This window comes from Miscanthus floridulus, chromosome 13 (assembly GCF_019320115.1).
Source record: "Miscanthus floridulus cultivar M001 chromosome 13, ASM1932011v1, whole genome shotgun sequence".
NCBI classification, from domain to species: Eukaryota; Viridiplantae; Streptophyta; class Magnoliopsida; order Poales; family Poaceae; genus Miscanthus; species Miscanthus floridulus.
This window is the reverse complement of record NC_089592.1, coordinates 53,418,663-53,444,773: the sequence shown is the minus strand read 5'-3', so window position 1 is coordinate 53,444,773 and position 26,111 is coordinate 53,418,663. Positions and strand designations below refer to the sequence as shown.

Here is a 26,111-nt window from a genome sequence, read left to right as displayed (position 1 = left end):
ACTGATCCTGCACAACATAAAGGAGAACGGGGTTGCGAGGACAAAGAAAACTAAAATAATTATGAGAAGGAACGTGACCATGTTTCCAAGTTTCTAGCATGTCATCTCGCATAAAAATTTTAGCAAGCATGTAGACTCCATGATCTGAATGCACACGATGTATGCCAACACTATCCTGCAAAAGATTAGAACTAACCAAAGATAATGCAGAAATAGATGGTCGAGCAAACATAGGTAGCAACCAACAATGCTCCTCTTCTTGGAAGTGAACTTGTTTCTTTAAGGAACATGAGAAAATATTTGTATTATTATGGCTGTCCTCTAAACGATCATAGTCTTGTACAACAAAAGACGAATTCATATTATTACGAATGTATACTCGATGTATCATACATTGTCCCTTATTGTCATATCTACCAATAACATGATATGTGTGTTTAGAAAACCAAGGCAAATCAGCATATTTAAAAAGGCTCTCTTCCAAACAATATAGGTTACACAAAACATCAAATTCAATGTAACCCAAAGTATGTAAAGAAGACAATAGTTTGAACTCATCAATTTTAGTAGCAATATGAATAACATGTTTATTTTTAGCATAAGTCACTGGTTCCAAAAATATGTAAAACTGAAGCATCTTCAACCAATTCATCTTTGTCACAAGGAACATCAAGCAAATTATCATGGGATAAAGATAAATCAAGAGATGGTTCTACTAACAATTGCTCTATAATAGCATGGTTTGTGAAAAAAATTAGTACATTAAGACAATTTTCACCTTCCGTGAGTGTAGGACCATGAGCATTACCTGTGTTCTCAGCAGGAGTAATAGGTGCATGGTGAAGTGATGGTTCTGAATTTGCATATGAGGTTGTGAGCTCCTCATTTTCTTCCACGTCATCCTCTCGCTTATGTACATTATTCTGCAGAAGGTTAGTCATAGCAAGAGGAATAACAATAGACTCTTCGTCTAAATGGTGCACCTCAGCATACAAAGTCAAAACAAGAGGTGGATTAACAAAGATTTCTCGCATAAGAAGTTTCATATCATTCCAAGTTTGAGGTTTATCAGAAGGATCTAAAGACTCCCACCAGGATAAAGCAGAATGTCGCAAAACACTAGCTGTATTTTTTACCTTCCTCCTTGGACACATAAAGCGAGTAGCAAATATATTATCGATGGCAATTTCTCAATCCATGTACTCATCAGCACCTATACCATCATAAGTCGGTGAATACGAACAACCTATCATTGTAAACACAAAAACAAGGAACAAACGGTGAAAGTTATCCCTACCAAATTACTACGTGGTTGCAGTGGTGTCACTTTTCACAGCAAGTGAAAGCGTCTTACTAAGCTCTTACAAAGTTCTTACCAACACATGCAGTGGGTGGTACAACCGACGGCTGGTTCATGATACCTGTGAGGCAGTGGTACCGAGATTGCAAGGCCCTTTGTCTATACTGATCTGAAGAGTTTGTAGAGCTTGGAAGGCACACAAAGAGTAATATGTATATCTGGCACACAAGTCAGTAACAGAAAGTAATGCTAAATTATAGTCCAAAGTACTTGTTCTCGTTGCTGGTCTAAAGTGTTGCAAGTATCAGGTGTGTGACAAAAGTATGGTGGATAGCAAGGTGATAGGTGTGAGAAAAACAAGTATGGTGGATGGAGACAGCAATACAAATAAGGATCCAGACAACACACGCTAACACAACTCACTTTGGTCTTCTCTATGTGCTCCTCTAAATATTGTTCCTCTTTTGCCCCTCTTTTTTTCTATTTTTTGGGCTGTTGTTGTTTTTTTTGGAAATTTCGACTTTTTTATTTTATTTTTTTGATATTTTTCCTTTACTTAGGAGCACAAAAGAAGTAACCACAGAAAATATGAGCTCAAACAAGTGAAAGACGTGGCCTGTGGAATTTTCAGAAAACTAGATCAAAATCGATAAAAACCTTGTGACCACGAAAAGAGAATCTTGTGACTAGTTTTTGACCAACCTAAAAATCTCTGACCCCAACAATGCAGGGATGGACGGATCCAAAAAAAATTTCTGATCGATTTGTATATATAGAATGTCAAAAACGGAGTTCATATACGAAAACTAGACCAGTTTTAAGAATTGGCTTTGAATTAGAGGATAAAACGGGAATAATGTGTGCAAAATTGGTCACAACAGCCAAGATTTGATGAAAACGATGGGGGAAAACACACGAACTGGACTCTAACACGACCTAACCAGCAACAAGACCTCGACCAGGACACAAACTCAACACGACGGACTCTGAAACTAAAATATGCAGAGGCTATGGCGCGGAAGGTTCTAGGACAGGAAAAACGAGTATGCCACTGGACTATGGGACGAATGCGAAACACTCAAACTGGGGAATAAATGTAAACCTGATAGTATACCTTAGCTCTGATTACCACTTAATGGAGACGGGGATCCCAAACTTCCATCAGGTGGTGATAACTATCGTTGTGGCGGAGAATAACACACCGATCCGGCTTCAGATCGAAAGATCGAACCCTGTAATCTTAGCACCACAGCTCCTCTGGTTATCAACCGAGTCACAGACCAGGTTGACCTCGCCAAGAAGGCCAATCCTTGCCTACGCAATGAAGAACATAAGCAAGAACAAGAAAGAACGCAACCAAATTGCAGATGAATGATTAAACTTACGAAGTTGGGGTCTCACAAACCGATGAACGGCGAAACTGTTCTTGATAGAATAATCTAAGCAAAACCCGAACCCTAATGACGGCGGCGGCATATGATTATAAAGGTATTAGGGTCATCGCCTACCCTGGGCTTGCCCCCTAATGGGCCTAAACACGATACACGGTCCAACAGACCAAAAGAAGGTGTCACAACACCCTAGCAGATTCTGGACGCTGACTTGTTTCCACGATTCCCATTGATTCCGAAGAGCTTTTGATGTGAAATCATTTGGATTAGCTTCCTTATCAAAATATCTTTCCATCCATATGTGGATCATCGAAAACGGAGTCCGGATGCGTCCTGGGTGACCAGTTTAAGGCAGACTAGTCCTGGATTCCGAGATAGACTCGAACTTGAGTTACTTTGGGCCTCCACCTTGGGGACTCGAACCGAATTAGCCTCGGGCCTCCTTCTTGACTTGGACACCCTTGCTGGCCTCCTTCCCCTCTATCCCATATGCCAAACATGGTCATATGCATGGGTTTCATGTCCTCATCATAACAAATGCCAAGTCAGGGTGCGTACATACTTAAGCATATTGCAAGCTTTCGACAGCTGAAGCATATGGAACTGTTTTCATTTGATCGATCTTATACTGATTCCTAGGGCATTGAAAATCCCCATATCTGTTGCCCTTGACTATAGGAGCAGGTGAGGGACTATATTTGTGCATATTGAATTTCTTTAAGATCTTTTCTATGTATGCCTTTTGTGACAGTCCTAATACCCCTTTACTTCTATCTCAGTGAATCTCGATCCCTAGAATGAACGAAGCTTCACCAAGATCTTTTATATCAAATTTTGAGGACAAAACTTCTTTGTCTCTAGTAGTAGACTGACATCACTACTAGCAAGTAAGATATCATCTACATACAGGACTAGGAAGATAAACTTCCCATTCTTAAACTTTGCATAGACACAATTGTCCTCTACATTCTCTTTAAACCCAAAATTCCTTATTGTTTGATCAAATTTTAAGTACCACTGTCTCGAAGCTTGTTTTAACCCATAAATTGATTTCTTTAGACGACATCCTATTCGTTCTTTTCCTTCTATGACAAAACCTTTCGGTTGTGCCATGTAAACATTTTCCTCCAAGTCCCCGTTAAGAAATGTCGTCTTTACATCCATCTGATGCAATTCTAAATCGTAATGTGCCACTAATGTCATTATGATTCTGAAGGAATCCTGACATTAGACTAGAGAAAAGGTCTCATTATAATCAATCCTTTCACTTTGCGTAAAGCCTTTTGCCACAAGTCGCGCTTTATATCTCTCTATATTCCCTTGAGAGTTAAGTTTTGTTTTGTAGACCCATTTATAGCCTACTGTTTTAGCTCTTTTAGGAATTATTTCTAAGTCCCAAACTTTATTGGTATTCATAGATTTCATTTCATCATCCATGGCATCAAGCCACTTTGATGAATGATCACTTCTCATGGCTTCTTCAAATAAGGTGGGATCATCCTCCATTTGAAATTCATCAGTGTTGTATACTTCATAGTCAGCAGAAATAACTGATTTTCTAACTCTTTGAGACCTTCTAGGGGCCTCCACATTTGGCACATCTTCTATTTGAGGCTGTTGTTGCTCCCCCTCATGTATGGCAATAGGTTCCTCATCGTCATTCATTGTTGCCACAGGTGGAATAACAACAGGTGCTGTCATCATAGTATCTTACACTGTCGGTGCAGCGACAGCAGGTAGTGAGAAAAATGGCTCATGAATCATCGGAGTGGATGCATACACCCGCTTCTCTTCAAGGTCAATTTCTCGAGCTACCATGCTCCCCCTCATTATTTCATCCTCTAGGAAAACAGCGTATCTCGTTTCCACAAACTTTGTATGTCTGTATGGACAGTAGAAACAAAAACCTTTTGACTTTTCTGGGTAGCCAATGAAATAGCAACTTACTGTTTTAGGATCTAGCTTCCTAATGTTTGAGTTAAATACTTTATCCTCAGCAGGACTCCCCCACACACATAAGTGGTTTAGTGAGGGTACTCTTCTTGTCCATAACTCATATGATGTTTTGGGTACCGACTTACTTGATACTCTATTGAAAATATGAATGGCGGTTTTTAACGCCTCCATCCACAGACTCAACGGTAAGGTGGAGTAACTTATCATACTGCGCACCATATCCATCAGGGTATGATTGTGTCTTTTAGCTACTCCATTCTGCTGAGGTTCGCCCGGTGTAGAATACTAGGCTACTATGCCATTCTCCTGTAAGAACCTTGCAAAAGGTCTAGGAACTTATCCATATAGGGTATGCCAACCGTAGTACTCCCCCCATGGTCGGACCTGACTATCTTAATCTTTAAATTGGGTTGGTTTTCAACTTCTGCCTTAAATATTTTAAATTTATCCAATGCTTCTGTTCTTTCTTTGATTGGATAAATGTAGCCATAACGGGAGTAATCATCTGTGAATGTTATGAACGAATCATAACTATCCACACTCTTTACAAGAAACAGACCATAGATGTCTGTGTGAATAATCTGTAAACTTCTTGTGCTTCATTTGTCATTTTTCTTAATTTTCTTTATATACTTTCCTTTTATTCATTCTCTGCATTGTTCTAAATCTGAGAACTCTAATGGAGGAAGAATATCATTCTTAACTACTCTTTCTATTCCCCCTCAAAATATGGCATAAACGACAGTGCCATAATTTCAATGACGTATCGTGAACTCTCTTTCGTTTTTTGTTTACATCCGTAGACGAGGATACATTCTCATTGTCGCATGCAACATTCCTATCATCGTATACAACATTCACATCATCACGTAGTGATAACAAATAAAGCTCATTTTGTAAGATAGCAAGACCAACACATGCATTATTAAATGTTATATTACATTTGCCATTTCTAAAATGGTAATCATATCCATCATTGTCCAAGCATGAAACACTAATCAAGTTTCTCAATAAAGAGGGAACATAAAGTACATCTCTAAGTAAAAGTGTGAAGCCATCAGCAAGCTCTAGAGAAAGATCGCCAATGGCTTCAACATCTGCTCAGACTCCATTTGCAACTTTAATGTGTCTTTCTCTTCTTTGTGTAGTCCTCGTCGAACGGAATCTCTATAAAGAATTAGCAACATGAAAAATTGCACATGAGTCAATCCACCAAATAGATTTCGAATACTGTACATACAGGGATTCATTTATGAACGTAATAATGTTCTCACCTTTCTTTGCCATGATTATCTTTAAGTAATCAGGACAATCTTTTTTTATAATGTCCCATCTTCTTGCAATAGAGACACTGGTTTTTCTCTACTATGAACTTGTTCTGCTGAGGCTGATGCAGCATGGGACCTTTTCCCTTTGACTTTGAGGAGGAGTTAACATTATCATTTTTTTCTTGTTGTCTTTCACATAATTGATAGTGCCACCATTGGCAGCTTTCATTATCTCCTCCTCTTGCACACACATAGTCATGAGCCTCTCTAAGTCCCACTTCTCGGGCTGTATGCTGTAATTGATAACAAAAGTGTCAAATTCCTTTGGCAAGGAAGCAAAAATCATATGGATAAGGAACTCTTCCTTGAGAGCCAGATCCATTGGTTTTAGCTTGAATGCCAAATTGCTCATTCTTAGTATGTGCTCTCTTATGCCACCATTTCTAGAGTACCTCTCTATCACCAGCTATTTTTATCAGCTGTGTAGCATATGTCTTTGAAGAGCCAGTGAACTGACTCTTTATTCTATCGAGGTACTCGGTGGCCGTGTCACACTCTAGGATTGAGCCTACAATTGTAGGCTCAATCATGTTCTTTATCATAGTCAAACATTTCTTGTTGGCAGTGACCCACTTCTTATGCTCAAGGTCATAGGACATTTTTTGGGATACAAAATCCCTCTCTCTAGTTGCCCAAGCGACATCAGCCTCGTTTGTCTCTCTCACCGGTGCCACAGGCTTAGTGGGACACGGTGAGGTGACTACCTAGTTCACCTCAGCCAAGATGAATGCCAAGTCAATCTATTTCTTCCACTCCGTGTAGTTGTCACCTTTGAGAATGAGGATCTCTTTGATACAACCCATCAAGTTGTATCCGCCTAAAAACATAATTCATATAGAATGAGAACATAAATAATAACAACAATTATATGCCTTGATTCCAACGTTGGTCCAAATTAAAAACATACAGCTGTTTATACATTCAATCTACATCACCGTTGGACAGAAATAGAAATAATGCATAAAATCATTAAAATTACGATATTGTTATTAACAACGTTGGTCAGAAAATAACATCATAATCATGTCAAAATCTCTTTTTCTCCAATTAAATATCACGTTGGTTCAAAATAACTGAAGAATAAACAATTTCTTTAGCAGCGGGAACATGAAAAATTCATTATCTATTTTTTAGAAGCATTAAACTTTTCTCAAATATTCTCTAAAAAATTATCCCATTGGTTCAAATTTTAACAGAGATATTAAACTAGACAAAATTCATCAAAATCTGCTTCTGAAAATTAAATAAAACGAAAACGAAAAATGTTATTGTGCAATTTAGACCGAAATTCTTGGCGCGCCGTGCAGTGTCGTGGCCCAGCTGTGAAAATTGGCCCGCTCCTGTTCAGCTCTCACGCGTGCTGTTTAGCCATTATTCGGACAAAACGTCCCATTAAACTTGGGCCTGGGCTGAAAGTTGGCCCGTTCGCTGTCAGCCGTTCATCTACATCGGACGGTCGAGCGCGTGCATCGGTCGAACAAAACCCGGGAGTGCTGACCTCTCAGAAACCCTATCTCATTTCGACTCCCTCCATCTCCTCTCTCAGCGCAGCGACGGCGAGCGACCGAGAGAGATGGCACCGTTGCCGGCCCCTTCGCCGGTGTGCACGCTCCCCACGCAGGTGAGCGCGCCGCCGTCGAACGGACTAGCGGCGGCGCCCTTGGCCGGAGCTCGCACGGCTCGGCCGTCTTCCCACGCGCCGACGAGGCGGCAATGCAGTGCACGGCGAGGTAGGCCCCTTCTCCTTTCCCCTTCTTCTCCGATTTGGATTTTCTTCCCTGTTCTTTTCGGATTTCATCCGATTGGGGATTAGGGTTAGGGTTACGTCAAGTTGGGTTAGGGTTTTCTATCCTTTTATTGCCGAGCGCCGGTGAAGACAGCGGTGCGTCACCTTTCCCTGCGCGGTTGCGGTTGTGACCGGTAGTTGAGTGACGCCCGCCACCCGCCCGGTCTCTTTTCATTTTCTTTTACCCGGTTAGGGTTAGGGTTTGGTGACCCTCTTTTTAGATCCGAAAACCAAATCTCTCACCTCCTTATAGCTGCTACTCGGTTTTCTCAACCTATACGCTAGATCTATACCCAGTGAGGCTCTGGTACCATTGTAAAACTTAAAATAGGATCTCTAGGCATAGAACTTGCATGTCTACTTGCTATTGAATAAAACCGTGAGTCCGAGAACATCTACTAGTACAATAACAGTAGATAGAACGAGAGAAAGAGAGAGGTGAAGGGTGCAAACCATCGGTTGCCTTGGAGGAAGATGGGCTCGCCATCACAATGCTTGGTGATAACCCAGTGGCAGTGGAGTAGCGGTGTTGTCCAGGGTCAGTGTAGACTCCTCACGGCAGCCCAGCGTCGTAGCAGTCCTCCACCAAAATGCAGAGGCGGTGGCGACGCTTCCCGTCGCTGGTAGCGCCCCCTCTGTGATCGGCTAGGGTTTAGGACTGTAGGTGGGGTGCTAGGCGGCTCAGGCGAACCTCGTGACTCGAGCGCCCCGGCCCCCACCTTCTATTTATGGCGTTGTGTGACGGGGGCCACCAACCATATTAGGGTTGGGCGCCCAGGGCGTAGATCCAAGGGCCCAATAGACGTCGGTGGAGATCAACTAACACTTCTTTCTCATCAGCGCACCACCAGCTACAAAATCCAAAGATGTGGTGTCCAGGGCAGCACAAAATAGAAACACTGTCACTCCTATGACCTTCTTTGGAAAGACCTTGAGCCAAAGATTCAGCAGCAACAACATTGCATGAACTCCTACCAAGTTTGTTTGTCACGTTGGCAACGCTTGCAGGCACAGCTGATGACCTCGTCTCCTCGCAAAGCCATCTGTTCCCAATTCTCTCCCCACTAGAAGTATGGCTTGCATAGACTTCCGAAGGACTAATTGCTAGAATAGAAGCACCATGTCTACAAGCTATAGCCTCATGCAGAGTAACATTGGAAGAAACATGAGATCCTGTAACAGTGGAAGAAACATGAGATCCTGGACGAACCACAAATTCCATGTCATCTCGTTCTGTAGACACCACCTCCTCCAGCGATGGCAGCCACACTACTCGGTTCGTAATGCCAGCGCCAGCATGTAGAGACGCTCCAAATCTCCGACACTCAGGTGGGAAGCGACGATTGGTAGAAACTATCGTCGGCTTTGGTAGCAAGCAATCCTTGCACTTCAACAGTTTACCGCTCCCCGACCCTGCAACACCCATGGCGGCGTCCATGAGAGCACCGGCGGCGGCGGCGGCCACACCGTTCCTGCTCGAAGCCTTGGATGATTTCACCAGCCTCTCCCCTTGACAATGACGCGAACCACCACCGCCACCAGTAGCAGCAGTGCTGGGTGACGCCGTCGCTTTGGAAAGGATGCTGTCCACCTTGCCGCCCGCGAGTGCAGGAGGAGTGGAAGAGCCGACTCGTGCGGTGCGCCAGAGCCACCGTGGCCGCGCATAGCTACAGACCGCGAAGCATCACTGTCACCATCGGCGCTGGCCAGCGGCGGCAACGACGCGTCCCTCCCGCAGCCGGGCAGGAACAGGCGCCTAGCCGCTGTTATAAACGATAGGCAATATAAATGACGAAGAACAATAGATCAAACACAAGGGACACGAGATTTTAACGTGGAAAACTCTCCTAAGGTAGAAGGAAAAAAACCACGGGCACCAGCCAGCAAATCTTTACTATATCGGGTGAGGTTACAAACGCCGAAGATTTATAACTTAGGGATACCCTAACCTAGGGGCCTTCCCATATACAAGTCTATGATACCTATAAGGGAGGTGGTCCGTATATATGGGGAGAAAAAACCCCACACCCTCGTCTATTAGCAATACAGAACTAATAGATGGTGTAGTCCCTCTTAACGCTAATAGGCCGCTTCGCTTCGGCCCAAACTTGAATTTGGATCATAGCTCAATAAACTCCACCTTGAGACAAATTCCTTCTTGTAGCATAAAATGAATCTTCACCCTGAAACAACAAAAAAATACTTCCGGTGCCAAATAGCCTCTTGGGCTAAACAGTTATACCAACTAAGCTTGAGCAAAGCTCAAACTTAGCAACATAAACTGGCTTTGTCAACATATTAGCAGGATTATCATGTGTACTTATCTTGCATACCTTCAGCTTACCTTGCGCGACTACATCGCGAACATAATGGTATTTGACATCAATGTGCTTCGTTCTCTCATATAACATCTGATCTTTAATGAGACAAATAGCACTTTGACTGTCACAAAATAAATTAATGCAAGAATCATCTCCACAAAGCTCAGCAAACAAATCTTTCAACCAAACGGATTCTTTACATGCTTCGGCAATAGCCATGTATTCTGCTTCAGTGGTAGACATGGCAACAACGGGCTGCAATGTTGCCCTCCAACTCACAGCACAACCACCAATAGTGAACACATAACCTATGAGAGATCTCCTCTTATCCAAATCAGCAGCAAAATCTAAATCCACGTAGCTAGTGAGTCCCTTATCAGTCCTGCCAAACTTCAAACAGGCATTTGTTGTACCACGAAGGTACCTGAAAATCCACTGAACAGCCTTCCAATGTTCTTTACCAGGATTAGCCATGTATCTACTAACCAAACTCATAGCATATGATAAATCAGGACGAGAGCAAACCATGGCATATATCAAAGAACCAATGGCACTAGAATATGGAACTCTTGACATGTACTCAAAATCCTCATCCGTACTAGCACATTGTAAAGCTGATAATTTGAAATGAGGAGCAATAGGAGTACTAACAGACTTTGCATCATGCATGTTGAAACGATGAAGGATTTTCTTAATGTAACTTTGCTGACTAAGAAATAACAAACCAGAATTTCTGTCTCTTGTAATTTTCATACCTAGAATCTTCTTAGCAGCACCAAGATCCTTCATCTCAAACTCACTACTCAACGTTTCTTCAATATAGTGATTTCTTTCTTGCTCTTGGCATCAATCAACATATCATCAACATATAACAGTAAGTATATAGGTGATTCATCAATAAATTTAATGTACACACAGCTATCAAATTCAGACCTCTTAAAACCATGTGACATCATAAAAGAATCGAATCTTTTATACCATTGACGAGGAGACTGTTTCAAACCATATAAGGACCTCTTTAATTTACAAACATGATCCTCCTTACCAGGTACTATGAACCCTTCTGGCTGGTCCATGTATATCTCCTCCTCGAGCTCTCCATGTAGAAACGCAGTCTTTATATCTAACTACTCAAGCTCAAGATCTCGCATAGCAATAATACCAAAAAATGTATGAATTGAACTATGCTTTACAACTGGAGAGAACACATCATTATAATCAATGTCAGAAATCTAACTAAAACCTTTTGCTACTAACCTTGCCTTAAATCTTGCAGGCTCACTAGGAGACAAACCTTCCTTTCTCTTGAAGAATCATTTGCAATGAACAACCTTCTTATGTTTAGGCAAGCGCACAACATCCCATGTGCCATTTTTCTCAAGTGACTGCATCTCTTCTTGCATAGCAGAAATCCACTTCTCATGGTCACCAGAAACAATAGCTTCAGTGTACGTAGCCGGTTTATTAATGTTCTCAACCTATTCGGCACAACTAAAGGCATAATGAACAATATCACATTCCTTAATTAAATGTGGACGAGGTCCACAACTCCTCTTTGTTCTGCGATATGCAATAGACTGATTTTGAGGCTACAAAATAGGAGGTGAGTGTTGAACAATATCATGAACATTGTTATCAACAATTTCAGTTTCCTAATCATCTACGTGCTCCACCTGCACGCTAACATGTTTCTGTTCTTCATCAGAACCAACTGGTGAAACATCTATGGACAAGCTGTCATTAAACATAACAGATTCATTGAAAACAACGCTCCTATTCATGAAAGTCTTTTTAGTTTCAGGATTCCATAACTTATATCCTTTAACTCCAGAACCATAACCAAGAAACAGACACTTAATGGCTCTAGGTTCTAGCTTTCCATTATCAACATGAGCATAAGCAGTGCAACCGAAAACTCTCAACTGTGAATAATCAGCAGGCATACCAGACCATACCTCAATGGGAGTTTTCTTATTAAGTGGGATAGAAGGTGACCAGTTGATCAAGTAACAGGCGGTGTTAGCAGCCTCAGCCCAAAAACGCCTGTTCATACGAGCATTGGACAACATGCAACGAGCCCTCGAGATGATCGTTCGGTTCATGCGCTCAGCCACACCATTCTGCCGAGGAGTGTACGGGATGGTGTGGTGCCTAGCAATGCCTTCTTCCCTGTAGTAATCATTAAAAGCATCCGAACAGAATTCACCGCCATTGTCAGTAAGAAGCAATTTTACCTTCTTTTCAGTTTGCCTTTCTATCATAACTTTCCACTTTTTAAAAGCAGCAAAAGTATTATCTTTACTTTTCAGTAAATAAGGCCACACTTTTCTAGAGTAATCATCAATAATGGTAAGCATGTAACGAGCAGCGCCATGAGAGGGCTTACTAGACACCCCCCATAAATCGAGCCAGGCCAAGTAGAAGCTCATTCCCACTCCCACTCCCACCCTCGCGCGCGATCACCACCACCACCCTGCAACGACACGACACGACACCTTCCCCAAACCAAACTGAATTAGTTGCATCACACGGACCGAGAGCGAGAGGATAGAGACGAGCGGCGGAAGCGGACTAGTCACTCACCTGAGGGCAGATCACCTCTCGCTCGATCCGCGACCGCGAGGACCACGACCACCGGCGGCAACTACGGCAAGGCGGTGGAGGCGATTGGGGTTTTGCGAAGGACGGAAGTGGAGTACTACTGACCAGGACCACCTATATTCTTCACGTGTACTGATTGTCCGTCCCTGCTACAAACAAGCACTGCACGGCGTATGATATGGTTATTACTGAATCTGGAAATGCCGTGCAATCATAGTGCCCCGCCCACCCTTTACTTTTTCGCAGCAGCTGGGACAGCGCCACAGCGGACCCCATTTTCACTGGACGGACGGTCCGATCCGGCATGTATCTTTTCATTTTTCATTTCCATTTTCACTTTGACATGGGTAATAATCATCATTCAAAAAAAAAGTGATGTGCGGTGGCTCGGAGTGTCGTGAATCAAATGCGTCCACCAACCAAACCAAGCATTGCCTCAAATAGTAAGAGTGTTCAAGGTAGTGTGACCTAGCAAAACCAATGCGATTCGGACAAAATTGCACGTGAAGTAATATATATATGTTCATAAGTAGATTTCTTCCCTCGCTGGTGAACCTAAATTTTCACTGCAAAAATCAATGAAATTACGCCAACATCCACGTTTGTTCAAAGTTACACGGCACTCAGGGTTATTTGTTGGGTTTTCCTACTTTTCCATGTGACTAAAATCGAATTTGGGAGCATATTTATTGGGTGGCTCCAAGTGTCCCTAAAATCTCGCTTCTCTAAAAGATAAAAATGCAATGGATCGTATACTATTTCTTTTGAACATATATGTATTGACAACATTGATCTTACTCATCTCTAGATTAGTCGATTGATATGCACGCCTATATTTCCATGTAATTGGATCGATTTTCCCAAGCGCGGAAAGATTGAAAGTTGAGATAACGAAGGGTGCGTTTGTTTCTCTAGGAAACTCGCCTCCCATCACCTACATGGAAACCAAGAAACTCGCCCAGCTGAGCCGGCCAAATCGACTCTGGCCACTCAACCAAACGTCTAGCGCTCTTGCTATTCCTCATCGAGTAAGGCCAAGCAAAGTTCCAAATGCGCCCGAAGTTGTTGAAAAGCTGTTTTTCTATCTTGCCAAGAAAAAAAAATCAAGATCGGGATTAGATTTTGGAAACTCCTCTTAGAACCCTCAAAAAAAGGTAGGAGAACTGCTTGTGCAATTTAGGGATAATCAATTTCACTTGTTTCCACAGTGTTGCATATCTCCATCACGAGCAAATAACTAGCAGACAGATGGACTCGCGATTACACCAGGCGGAGTGCTCGGAGATAGGAATCTCGCTGGGCATTGATCTCGTCGGGCCTGGGGAAGCTCCGTTTGACCGTTTCCTAGGCAGCCTAGCTCGGAGAGAAACCAAACACACCTCGATTTCCTAGGCCAGGCTGGTGGCCAGGGTTCCAACCAAACGGACTCAGGCAGCTTCACAACCAGGCAATTTAAATCATGGACTTGGCACACCACTCTTTGAAACATCCCCTTAGTTTCTTTATTACTGTCAATACTATAATCATGGACTTAGCACACCACTCTTTGAAACAAACGTCAGTTACATCATTTTTCCGGCAACAGATCATACGCAAGCAACTGCCAATACAATGTAGAATAACCACACCCACCGGAACATTTTCAAGAACATTGTCGTCATTCGGACTCCTATGAGATGATCACACTGAGGAACCGCTACCTTGAGGGCCACATGTTTACGCATCGGCCTGCAGCAGCTCCTGCACTGTCTGACCAAGCTTGGGCTCACTCCTGATGCTCTCGATCCACCTCGTGCTGATCCGCACCCTCTCCAGGCTCTGTTTCAGTGCTCTCTCGAAGGAGGGCTTGATGCGGCCAGCAAAGAACTCAGTAACCTCAGCAGCTTTTTCCTCGGAGGTGAACTGATCAAGCACAAGAGGGGGAAAAAAAGGCTGACGTTACTAACTAAATGATAGATGGGAGGAACAGCAAATATAAGTCTCCAGTGTACCAGTGGGACAATGGACTCGATGAAGTCTGATATGAGTGAACTCGATTTCCATGTCTTCAACACGTAATCCCAGTTTTCCTGTAATGGGACAAATATGGGCATAAATATCTAGAATGTTTTCAATTATAGTGCCTCAAATAATAAGATACTCCATCCCAAAAAAGTAAGGTGTTTTAGTTTTTGTCCTAAGTCAAACTGTAGCCAACTTTATAGAAAAAATCCATTAACATCTGCCATAGGAAAAAGAAAATAAATGCATTATCAAGACATGTTTCATGATGGAATTTAATGAAACTAATTTGATGTTGCAGATTTGGTGCATTTTTTCTATATATTTGGTCAAAGCTAGAGAAGTTTGACTTGGAACAAAGTTAAAATACCTTATGTTTTGTAAAAGAGGGAGTAAAAATTATTTTTAAAAAAAATCTTATATTAGTGGTATGTGTGCTATCTAGTGCTAGTCCCTTGCCAAATGTGAATCCTCCATCTTTTATGTCTGCAATGATACATGATCCATCCTTTACTTTTTAGATGGCTTAGATGTACAAGTCAATTTCAGTATTTTTAGGTGGCTTAGATGCACAGTGAATGCAACACAGCCAACAAACTGCAATAATTTCAGGTAAACCGGATTTCATGTTTGTGTACATAAGTTATATAGCCTTGTTGTCTTTTAATATGCAATATCGGTTATAGTTGACTGTACATATTCTGGGAAGAAGCCACACAAGTGAAGATATTAGATTGCCTTGTTGTCTCTAATATGCAATAGCAGTTCTACTTGATTGCACTTGTTTCAGGGACTGATTGTACAGATATGCTGAGCGCTAAGGATACTATCTGAAGTGCATTATTTTTTATTTTCATTATTATTTTAACCATGTAATTAACAACGAACTTTTATTGGCATATCTTTGACTGAAGTCTGGCATGTCCTTTATTCACAATGTGATCACTAAAGAGATCAGATAGATGGAATCTACTATGTGATGGTTGCAACCTGCCTGCAGCGGTCTGAATACAATGCACCATACTAAGTGGTTATATTCATTTTTTTTCAGAACATTGCTTTTGAAGCAATGGATTCCTATCTGAATTCATTAATGCAGAAATAAGCAGCATAACTTCAATACATGTATCACAAAATTAATGGCATGGCACACTATTTCTCAAGAGACCAGAAGCAAACTTTGAAATATTATATCAGAAATATGATATGATATCTTGTCTGATGTTGTCACAAAAACCAAGTCCGATGTCCTGCAAGTATACAACATACCTTCAGCCAGGTCCACGCTACTTCTCGTCCTTTTAAGCTAATACCACCAAGGATGTAAAATGAATCTTGATTCCGCACCTAATAAGCAAGCAACAGATTAGATTTAAGTTTGTACATACAGCTGGGCAGAGCGCGGTTTAAAGAAACAACCGGGAGTCCGGGACAACATTTCACTAGAAAAACTATAATCAGTGCCTGGCCTAGTCAGGTCAGACTAAAATTTAGTTCATGCAATGGAATTGCTAAAACCGGGTTCATTAAACTGTCGTTCATACTGGACTAAAGTGCATGGGAGAAAATGAAGCAGCTTCTGGGAACCGGAATGGAGAAGTGCAGGAAACAATTGAAGGAGTTCCAACCACTTGAGAGGTTGCCTGGTTTGTGTAGCATAACAATCCTCAATTTTATTTCTTCTCTATAATACTCAAAATTATTGCTTTACTGTTTTATGTGAACATGAGCCCAACCTGTGTAAGCTGGTGGTTGGACTATATGCTCAATGGCTTTTAAAATCATGGTGCAGACTTGAAAACAGTAGTATTTGGAACAATTTTGCAATATAATGAATGTAAAAACAGAAAATGGTTTAGAGGTTAACCTCATCAGTAAACATAAAGTTCAATGCCTCCAAAACAATATCCTTATCCGGTGATGAAGACAGGGAGCCTGGAAACAAAGAAACATTACTTTCAGGAAAACCCACATGATGAAACAAAAAAACTATGTTGCCACGGAGCTGGAAAATGAAAAAGTGTACACAAACCTAAGACGCGTGATTTCTCCTGTGGTTCAGATGCTTCTCTGTAGATTTTAAGGAGAGCATCATAACCGGATCTGCTTGAGGCGCTAACAGTTCGCATCACGGCAAGATATGCAGCCTGCATAACGTTGCATATTAGACATCAAAGAGGTAACACTGCAACGGTATGTAAGGAAAAACAATGAGGCCTATGACCTTTCTAGTATCTGGTGGAAGAAGGGAAGTTTTGCGGTCTTCAAAGAAGATGTGGAAACGCCGAACTCCTTCATTTATAGTTTCATTATGTCCGAGTCTGACCAGCACAGTCAAGAGCAGTGATCTAAGCATTACATCAAGATGGCTCTCACCATCCTTGGGGTCCCAGCCTAATTTTCTGAAATATTAGGTACATGGATCCTTTTAATATGGTCACAAGTCACGACAAGGGAGAAGCAAGAATGTTTGTAGTAGCAGAAATTAACACTAAGCTTAAGCTAGTTCTCTGTTTATATGCATAAGGATACAGAAGTAGGACACAAATAAATAAATAAGGAAACTTAACATAATTTTATGTCAATCCACAAATAAACATAGTGAAAACAAGTAAAATATGAAGCCTATTGGCATACATGGCAGCTGGGAGAAGAAGGTTGATCAAAAGCTGTTTGATATCTTTGTTCATGTCAGGAGTAGCATCAACTGTTATTTTAGAAATGCTTAAGCATACCTGCCAAGAAAGAGGACACATGAATCTGATATTTAATAGGAACATCAAATGCCACAGAATTGATTTGGAGATATAAGGTTTTAGAATCCACTGGAGGTGCAAGATTACTTACAGAGGTTACATGTGAAAGTACAGTGTAATCAGACTCATCATTATAAGCATTCAGCAGTCGCAACAATGACGTCAGTGTTTGCTTGCAAGCAACAGAGAGCGCATATGAATCTTCCACAATACCTGCAAGAAGAATGTGACATCTTGTCAAAAACCTTGAAAAAGTATACAATAGCGCTAAATTTTTCTTATCTTTACCAATCTTATCCATTAATGAGAGCTTCTTCGCTTTGATTGCATTTACAAGTCCAGCTGCAAGTTCATCATCATACTTCACTCTATAAAATCCAGTTTGATCAATATTCAATTTGACCCAAATGTTTTGATTCTTCTCCCCATCAGCACTTTGAGAGGCAGCCAATTCTTCAATATTTATCTTATCCGTTTTATCTTTCAATAAGAACTTTTTCTGTGCATCATATGAGCCACAGCATGATGTTACAGGAACAATCCACATGCCAGGACCAGAGGATCCATCAGACAGAAACTGTGCCTGTAAGGGGACAAATGACTTAGCAACAACCTTTCAGCATAACATAAGCACTGAGATGGACAAGCAGGTGCATTTTGCTGGTTCATGTTGTAAACTGTAAAGATTGGCTTTCTTCTGAGAAATGACATCACAGACAATATGGCAAGGTAACAAAACTGTTTCAACTTTCAAGGTCAAACAACTGACAATCCGGATGTAAAAATCTTAATGGCTTCACTTTGTGCTATACATACAGACAGATGATGTATGAAAACTAAGGCAAAGGAAAGAAACACTAATATTATCATGATAATATTAATATTATTTTGAAGTCAATATGAAAAACAGGTTCCATGTTATCTGACTATAAGAAACTATTTGATGGTCCAAACAAACCAAGAAAATAGAGGTCCCAGAATCAAGAAATAACGACCAAGTGACCTGGTCAGATACATGATATAGCTAAATAAAATAGAAATTGAAAAACCAACAAGTAATACATCACTGAAGACAAATATGAAAATGAAAGTTGTTTCAGCAAACCTGTTCAAGTTCCAAATCATGTCCATTGATTTTTGCATAAATAACAGGATATCCTTGTTGCTTAGTCCATGTAGTCATCAAATCCTTAACAGGCTCCCCAGATTCCTCCTCAAGAACAGCCCATAGGTCTTCAGTCTTAGCATTCGAGTAGGCATACTTCTTTATATATGAAGCCAAAGCTTTCTGAAACAGTAAACATTTGCCAAAAAAAGTGGGTACCAGAAGAATACAGGTAGGAACACAGCCAGATAGGCAAACATAATAAATTAGAAACATAACAAATGGTCATTTCACTTGTATGCAAACGTAATAAATTAGAAACATAACAAATAGTCATTTCACTTGTATTAAGGAATGCACTAATTAAAGCTATCTTAGAAATTTGGTAGGATATCTTTAGCTAAAATGCACTGCATCAGGATAGCTGCAGCAACAAGTAGCCTTGTAGTTAACGACAAGCAATTTAGAGATGACTTACAGACCAGATTTTTTTTTCTCAAACATGCAGGAACTGCTTATAATTTCATTTATAACAGAGGAAAGTACAAGGGAGAGGGATTAAACTCCCAATCCCCAACACACCCAAAAACACAACCAGACAACCTCTGCAATGAGTTGTATTGTAGAGTTGTAGATAGACTTGTAGTAACTCTACAGCCCTTCAATTTGTGCATAGAAATCGAATGATATGAGTTGCATTGCAATGACAATTTGTACAATGGTGGCAGAGTAGTCTCACAGTGCTAAAATTTAGCTTAAAGGGCAGTTGCTTCGCGAAACAGCGATATCTTTCTCTCACATCCCTCCATTTCATCCATGTCATTAATACTATGTGGCATTGCAGGAGACAACCTATGAGACCGCTAACATGTGACAATGTACTTGCCCTTTATTTATGAAGAAAATGACAGGAATAATGTGCAAGGGAGGATAAGATGCAATGCTCCACCAGCAAAGATACAGAATAGGATAGAACTCATAGGAGAAACAACATCATACCTGAAAACGCTCTGCACCAAGGTAACTTTGTAGCATACGAATAACAGAAGCACCCTTATCATAGCTTATGGAATCAAAAATTGCATCAATTTCACTGGCATGGTTTACCTCAACCTGAACAAACAGGACAAATGGACATGCTGATGTTGTGAAATCAGAAACACTACGGAATGCTGAAATTGACAATATATCGGCACATTGCTGAAGTTCTCTAAAAGTATAATGTAAGACTCTACAGCGGAGGTGTCAGCTCCTCCAGAGCTGGAGACACCCAAAGCCAGCAGGAAGCAAAAAATCCATCATGGTAGATGGGACACGAGGTGGTTGCTAAGGAGACAGCAGAGGAGACTGGCAACACTGCCAGAGATGGCAATGGTACAACTAGAGAAGATGGCAGTAGTGAAGAGATGAGAAAGGCAGTTGGGGTTTAGTCTTATGCCCTCAGATCATCTTAAAAAGGCAAAGAGATGTACCTACATCTGCAAACATTCCATTGCTATCAGGTATGTGTACACGACTACACGAGAATCATGCCTGTTGCCCTGTTGGAGACTACATAAGCTACACAGCCCAAGTTACAACACATATGCATGCTGCATTTAAGACGAATAGTTCAAATAAAAGTTCATCTAAATTTCAGAACATTGATTGAACCGTAATAACATCAAAGGGCAGCAATGATTCAATCACTGTACACGCCATGTGTGTCTGATTCTATTTATTTAAGTTAAATGTATCTTATTGTCCATATTCCACATCGCCAGCGAAATGTTTTTCCACAACAGTTGTAGAACTACCAGAAATACTTTTACACAAAATATAATGCAGAAAAATGAAAAGCAACCAATTCTATCAACAGGAACTGGGCCTATAATGAAGAATAACTCTTTATAAAAAAATGAAGAATACCTCGATAGGATGAGACTCTGCAAGTGCATCCAATTTGAGGCCAGAGGTCGTCTCATCAAGGAATTGTGTCCAGTTATTCCATTCAGGAAATAAAGATTCTACTGCTAAATAGCTTACCTGTTGAAACATAGGATTTACAAAAAGGAATTAGCGTTACACAGAAATAGGCTATAAATAAATTGCTCAAAAATGGTGGAAGGATTGATTACCCAGGAAGCAAAACCCTCGTTTAGCCACAAGTGAGTCCACCATTCCATGGTCACAAGATTGCCAAACCATTGGTGCGCCAACTCATGTGCAACAGTTATTGCTACCTAAGTAGAGAAGATATCAAGGGGGGAAAAGTGGAGATATACTTGGTTATAATTGTAGCAAAGCAATCTAGGCAACAGTCATCAATTATTAGCAAATGAAATAAATGGATTTGATTTAAATATATCTATAACCTGTTGCTTGTTGGATGCTGATGATAGTAGCTCATCATACAGCAAAGCTGTATCTCGGTAAGTGACTAACCCATAGTTCTCCATGGCTCCAGCAGAAAAATCCGGGATAGCAATCATATCCAACTTAGGTAGTGGATAAGGTGTGGCAAAATAACTAGGAAAGAAAATGCCATTAGTAATCCTGATCCCAGTGTACATCTATTAATAACTCGAATTATCGAAAAAATCTTCAGCCCCATTTGGCCTCATTATTTATAAATACATTTTAGAATCAAAACTAGACTCAGACTTACTCCTTATATAAATCCAGCGACTTTACAGCAACATCTAGTGCAAACTTTCCTTGATTAGTCTTGCCAACTTGAGTATAGACACGAACTTTGGTTCCTAATTAAATAAATGAATTGAAATGGAATTAGGAAAAAAACAATAGAAAAACATTTTGAAAGAAATGGTCAAAATAATGGACAGTGAAAACTGATCTTGTACCCTCTGATGTTGAACTCTCTATGTAATCAAAGATGCCAACAACTATAGCCACAAGATAGGTTGACATTAGTGGAGATTCCTCATAATAAACAGTCTTGATAGATCCACTGACAGTCTCCTTAGCCACTGGCATGTTGGACAATGCTACCAGGTCAGATGGAACTTCTAGTGTTAGCTTGAACTTAGCCTGAAAAAAATATATATATATAAAGATAATAAGTTATTTTAGATAGTGAATCATATGTTTTAAATTCTAAAACGACATAGAGGATGTTTTAGCCTGTATGAAGACTCAATAAAAAATGATTTCACTTGTTTATTCTCATATTTGGGAATATATCAAAACATTGTTCAGAAAATAAAGAACATGTTAATCACCTTAAATGCAGGATCATCCCAACATGGAAAGCACCTCCGTGCATCAGCGGCTTCAAACTGTGTAACCGCCATATTTCTTGACTCTCCATTGTACAAATATTTGCTGCAAGGAAATGCCACCAGAAAATAATAAAAGGTGAGATCACTTCATACATATAAAAACATTAATCTCAAGAAAATTTGGAATTACATCATTCGACAACCACAATATCCCAAAATTACAATATTGCTTTTTAAAAATCCACGGATAAAGGTTCCAGAAACAGTACGAACTTATGGTCTCTCTCCAAGCACATTAGTCAGAATGGCATGGTTATTATGCACAGATTTACTGCATCCTGCTTGTGCTAGTTAACTTCGACACTAAATATGTCAGTAATAACATAATACCTGACTCAGCCATGTTATGGAAAGATACAAGTTAATCTGTGTGAGTTATCTAGTCGGTTATTATTAGGTAAGGTTAGAGAGTACTAGTCAGTTGTCTATTTCCAAGTTTACAAGTTATCTAGTTAGAAGGGAATCAATTAAGATGAATTCAACCAAACGTTTTTGTGCGATGGTTTGATCAGAGCTTCTTCTAAACAGGAGATGCCTGATGATCAGATGATGATCTACCTTGGGCATTGATTAGAGCGCCTAGTCTACAGGTGAAGCCAAGAATTATACAACAATCTTCCCTATGTTACCTCCTTTTATCCACTGTCTGCATTGCCTGTTAACCATCATCACAGGCTCCTCTTCCTCCATCACCACCACCACCAGGGGTAGAGCATGGAGAAGGAAGTGAGAGAGAGACAGCAAAGAGGCACAAGGGATCATGAGCTTGATCTCCACAGATGTGGAGCCAGTGGCAGGGAGGCGGACGAAGGACTGCTGGACTGCAAAGAGGAGAAGGCGACCAACATGGCAACAATCCCATAGATAGCAAGGATGGCAGCAGATAGGAGTTGCAAGGACCGGTGCTGGCTAAGGATCCAGCACATGGTGGATCCAATGGCCATGGAACATGAATGAAAAGAGTGAAAGGTGAACTGGGGCTGGGTGGCAACAAGTATCCGTGGCAGGCTACCCCAGCCAGAAAGGTAGGTGGAGAATAGGTCCTGGAGCACTGTGTGTGATTGCTAGTATGTTAGTACGGTGACTAGCAGATGGTACAGATGACATATTGGGCAGGGTTATCAGCATCAGCATCCTGGCTACAATCCTTGTGACAGTTTTCTGGATAATAAAAAAATTCTTGAATGAATAAAGACTAATTTCAAGTTAACACAAAACTGATGGTAGTTGGTAGGATCATGATCGGACTGCCAGATCAAGACTTTGACACTACAGATTCTATGATATTGGTCACTGCTCTGTAACTACCTCACACTTTTTGCATAATATGCATGGCAACAAGAACACATCCAGATGTCCCTGGTGTACACAATTGGTGTGGAGAGAATTCCTTATTTGACACCAGACAAATGACCCGTTCCTTTCTTGGCCCTCAAAAAATTTCCGTTCCCTATTTGATACCGAGTTCAACTTTCATTCCTTATACGACACTCCGTTGGATTTTCCATCCGTGAACCGTTAACTGCCATGTGAAAAGACGATTTTGCCCCTGTGGGCCCCACCACCCTTCACCCTCCTCTCCTCCCTTTCTCCCGACGTGTCCGCGCCCGTATAAGGTCCCTCTCTCTCTCTCGGTGTCGATGGCAGACGCAAGGGCGACCTCCGAGGACGCGGACCCAGAAGAGGGCCGCACGGCTCGAGGTCCATTTCCGCCGGGGCTTCTCGGCGCCGTCTGCTGCAGCAGCGGTGCGCAGGGCGCCGCGGGAGCCGCCGTGGCTGTCGGCGACTGCTGCGCGAAGGGCCCGCCGTCCGCTTGGCCGCTGGCATCCGCGCCGGCATCCGCCGGAGGTGGCCGAGATGGCCTCGTCGGCCGCTGTGTCGAAGGCGCCGCTGTGGACGCGTGCCCTCCAGATCCGGCACTCACACACTTCCCTGGGGCGACCACGGCCGCGGATGTGGTGGCCACGGCGGCGGCACCCGGTGGCGGCGGTGGCGGGGACAGGGACGGGGAGGAGACTCGTGACGAGGCAACAGCGGAGGGGTTGGGGGAGGTGGAGGGGAAGGGAGGGAGGGGCGCCGGTGCCGGCCGGCGCCGCCGGCGACGGCGGCGTTGGGGAGATCGAGGCCGCTGGGCTAGGGTTGGCCACCTCGGTCCGTTCGTCGCGAAACTGCGAGCTGGTTTCAGCGGGAACGGTGGGGGAGGTGGAGGGGGAGGGGGAGAAGGGCGCCGGCACCGTGGTGGCAGCCAGCGCCGGCGCTGGCGGCAGGGTCGGGGCTTCAGCGTCGGGCGGGTCGGGGGAGGAGAGGAGGGAGAAGGGTGGTGGGGCCCACAGGGACAAAATCGTCTTTTCACATGGCAGTTAACGGTTCACGGATGGAAAATCCAACGGAGTGTCGTATAAGGAATGAAAGTTGAACTCGGTGTGGAACAGAAATTTTTTGAGGGCCAAGAAAGGAACAGGTCATTTGTCTGGTGTCAAATAAGGAATTCTCTCATTGGTGTGCTAGTGAAGCAACTGTATCGGTTGGTCCCAAACACGAATTTGTCACCACTGAAACTAATAATCTAGAGTACATACCAACTAAGAATAACTGGAGTCTGGCATGCACAAGAAACTAGTACAGTAAGAGGCAGCGTACCTCCTGTAGAATCCCCTCATCTGATCGTTGAGCGTCCCGGTGAAGTCCATGGTGAGCACTCCCTCGCCGAGGGGCAGCTCCCGGTCGAAGCCGATGACCAGCACCTCATCCTCCTCGAACTGCGCCACATCTGTCGGCGCCAAATCCTGCAACAACAACAAAAAAAAAAGTCAGTAAGATCAGAAGAGATTCGATCGAAAGAAGATGGGGCCGCGAGTGCTCGCCTGGAAGCGGATGGAGGCGCGATCGACGTCGAGCTCGGCGGCGTTGAGGACGAGGAAGCGGGTGGGCGCGGACACGGCGACGGATACGGCCGCGGCGCCCGTGAAGGTGCAGGCGGCGAGGTCCGGGCGGAGGCGGAGGTCGTAGCGGAGCGGGGCCGCGAAGTGCGGGAGGCGCGCCTGGCCCCAGAACTGGTCCGGCGAGGCCGCCATTGCCGCTGGTGGCGAGGAAGGGCAACCTTGCTTGCGGAGGCGGAGGAGCGGGCGGCGGGCGGCGGAGGCAGCGAGAGAAGTGCTGAAACGGCGACGGCACGGCAGGCAGGGGACCACTGTGACTCTGTGTCTCTGTGAGTCGGTTTTGTTTTTCCAGAGTGCACGAAGCTGGGCTGGGTTTGCTTCCGGGCCAGGCTTTCTCGGCCTATTTATTGGGCCAACCTTTTGCTTTAGAGGAATTTGTTGGCCCAACCTATGATATAGATAATCAGCACCCTACCCATCTTGCCCTAAAAATAAAAAAGCACCCTACCCATCTACGCCGGCGACCAGCGCCGGTAGGTGGCCGCCGGCGGCGGCCGCAGCTTATGCGTCTTTTCCTTGTCAAGTATTATATCTCCACCCCTTCATTACCGTAAGATCTGCCGTAAGCCCTTAAGAGCTTACAACATAATTATCTGTCTCAAAAGAAATGCAATTCTTGAATACTAGTATTAGATCAAACTATTCAAATTTAACTAAATTCATACAAACAATTATAAATATTTATGATGTCAGATAAATATCTTTAGATTTACCAAATGTATAGTTATAAATATAGAATTTTGATTAACTAAATTTTAAACAGTTTAACTAAGGTAACACTTTTTGGGAGGAGGTATTATTTGCCATCGCTTCCAAGTTCCAACCCCATATTGGACATGGTCTATCTCATCTGTTTCATAGAAGCTGCATGTTTAAACAGAATCACCCTTTTTCTGAACCTTCCATATATGTATGCTCCGGTGATCAACAAGATTCGACTTGGCCATCCGCCACCAGATGTGCGTTGTCACAGAACCGACCAATTTATAAGAGCACAAGTACAAAAACAATCGCCGAAACGATCAAATTCTCGAACTTGAGCCTATATAAACCCGGTAGTCAACTGAAATCTCGAAAGGATTTCAAACCAACTTGCATACAACCAAGATCGTAGTAATTCAACATAACATATCGTATGTTACAATATTTCACAGACGTTTGCAAATAGATTACATCATCACAGAGTCATCGTTATTACAAAACAAGTCTTGTAAAGTACGCGGAAGCAAATAGTTCAACTTACACACCCGAGTTCAAATACAAATACTGGTTCGCTGATCACAACCCACAAAAGCATTCAGATAAGAGAAACAGAGATCATGCCCATGATCTAGTCTTCATCACCC

The 26,111-nt window shown here is 42.4% G+C and overlaps 1 protein-coding gene across 1 annotated transcript; it reads right to left on the bottom strand.

The window, feature by feature from the left end:
* Nucleotides 1–14,162: 14,162 nt before the first annotated feature.
* Nucleotides 14,163–25,031, bottom strand: LOC136500836 (aminopeptidase M1-B-like). Its single transcript, XM_066496290.1, has 19 exons — nt 24,691–25,031; nt 24,467–24,612; nt 21,767–21,869; nt 21,389–21,575; nt 21,193–21,286; nt 20,900–21,053; nt 20,663–20,767; nt 20,454–20,570; nt 19,545–19,658; nt 18,546–18,728; nt 17,729–18,023; nt 17,532–17,653; nt 17,322–17,419; nt 16,909–17,086; nt 16,717–16,831; nt 16,552–16,619; nt 15,954–16,031; nt 14,675–14,752; nt 14,163–14,585 (listed from the first exon to the last, which is right to left on the bottom strand). The coding sequence occupies exons 1-19, from the start codon at nt 24,898–24,900 to the stop codon at nt 14,400–14,402; spliced, it is 2,631 nt and encodes an 876-aa protein (XP_066352387.1). The 5' UTR covers nt 24,901–25,031; the 3' UTR covers nt 14,163–14,399.
* Between the last annotated feature and the right edge of the window lie 1,080 nt (nt 25,032–26,111).

Excerpts from the sequence above, each read along its gene's own strand:
- LOC136500836 (XM_066496290.1), bottom strand. The coding sequence starts at position 24,900 with ATGGCGGCCTCGCCGGACCAGTTCTGGGGCCAGGCGCGCCTCCCGCAC. Across the intron at positions 24,613-24,690 it reads GCGCCTCCATCCGCTTCCAG|GATTTGGCGCCGACAGATGT; the intron begins GCGAGCACTCGC and ends TTGTTGTTGCAG. Across the intron at positions 16,620-16,716 it reads GGAGAAATCACGCGTCTTAG|GCTCCCTGTCTTCATCACCG; the intron begins GTTTGTGTACAC and ends CTTTGTTTCCAG.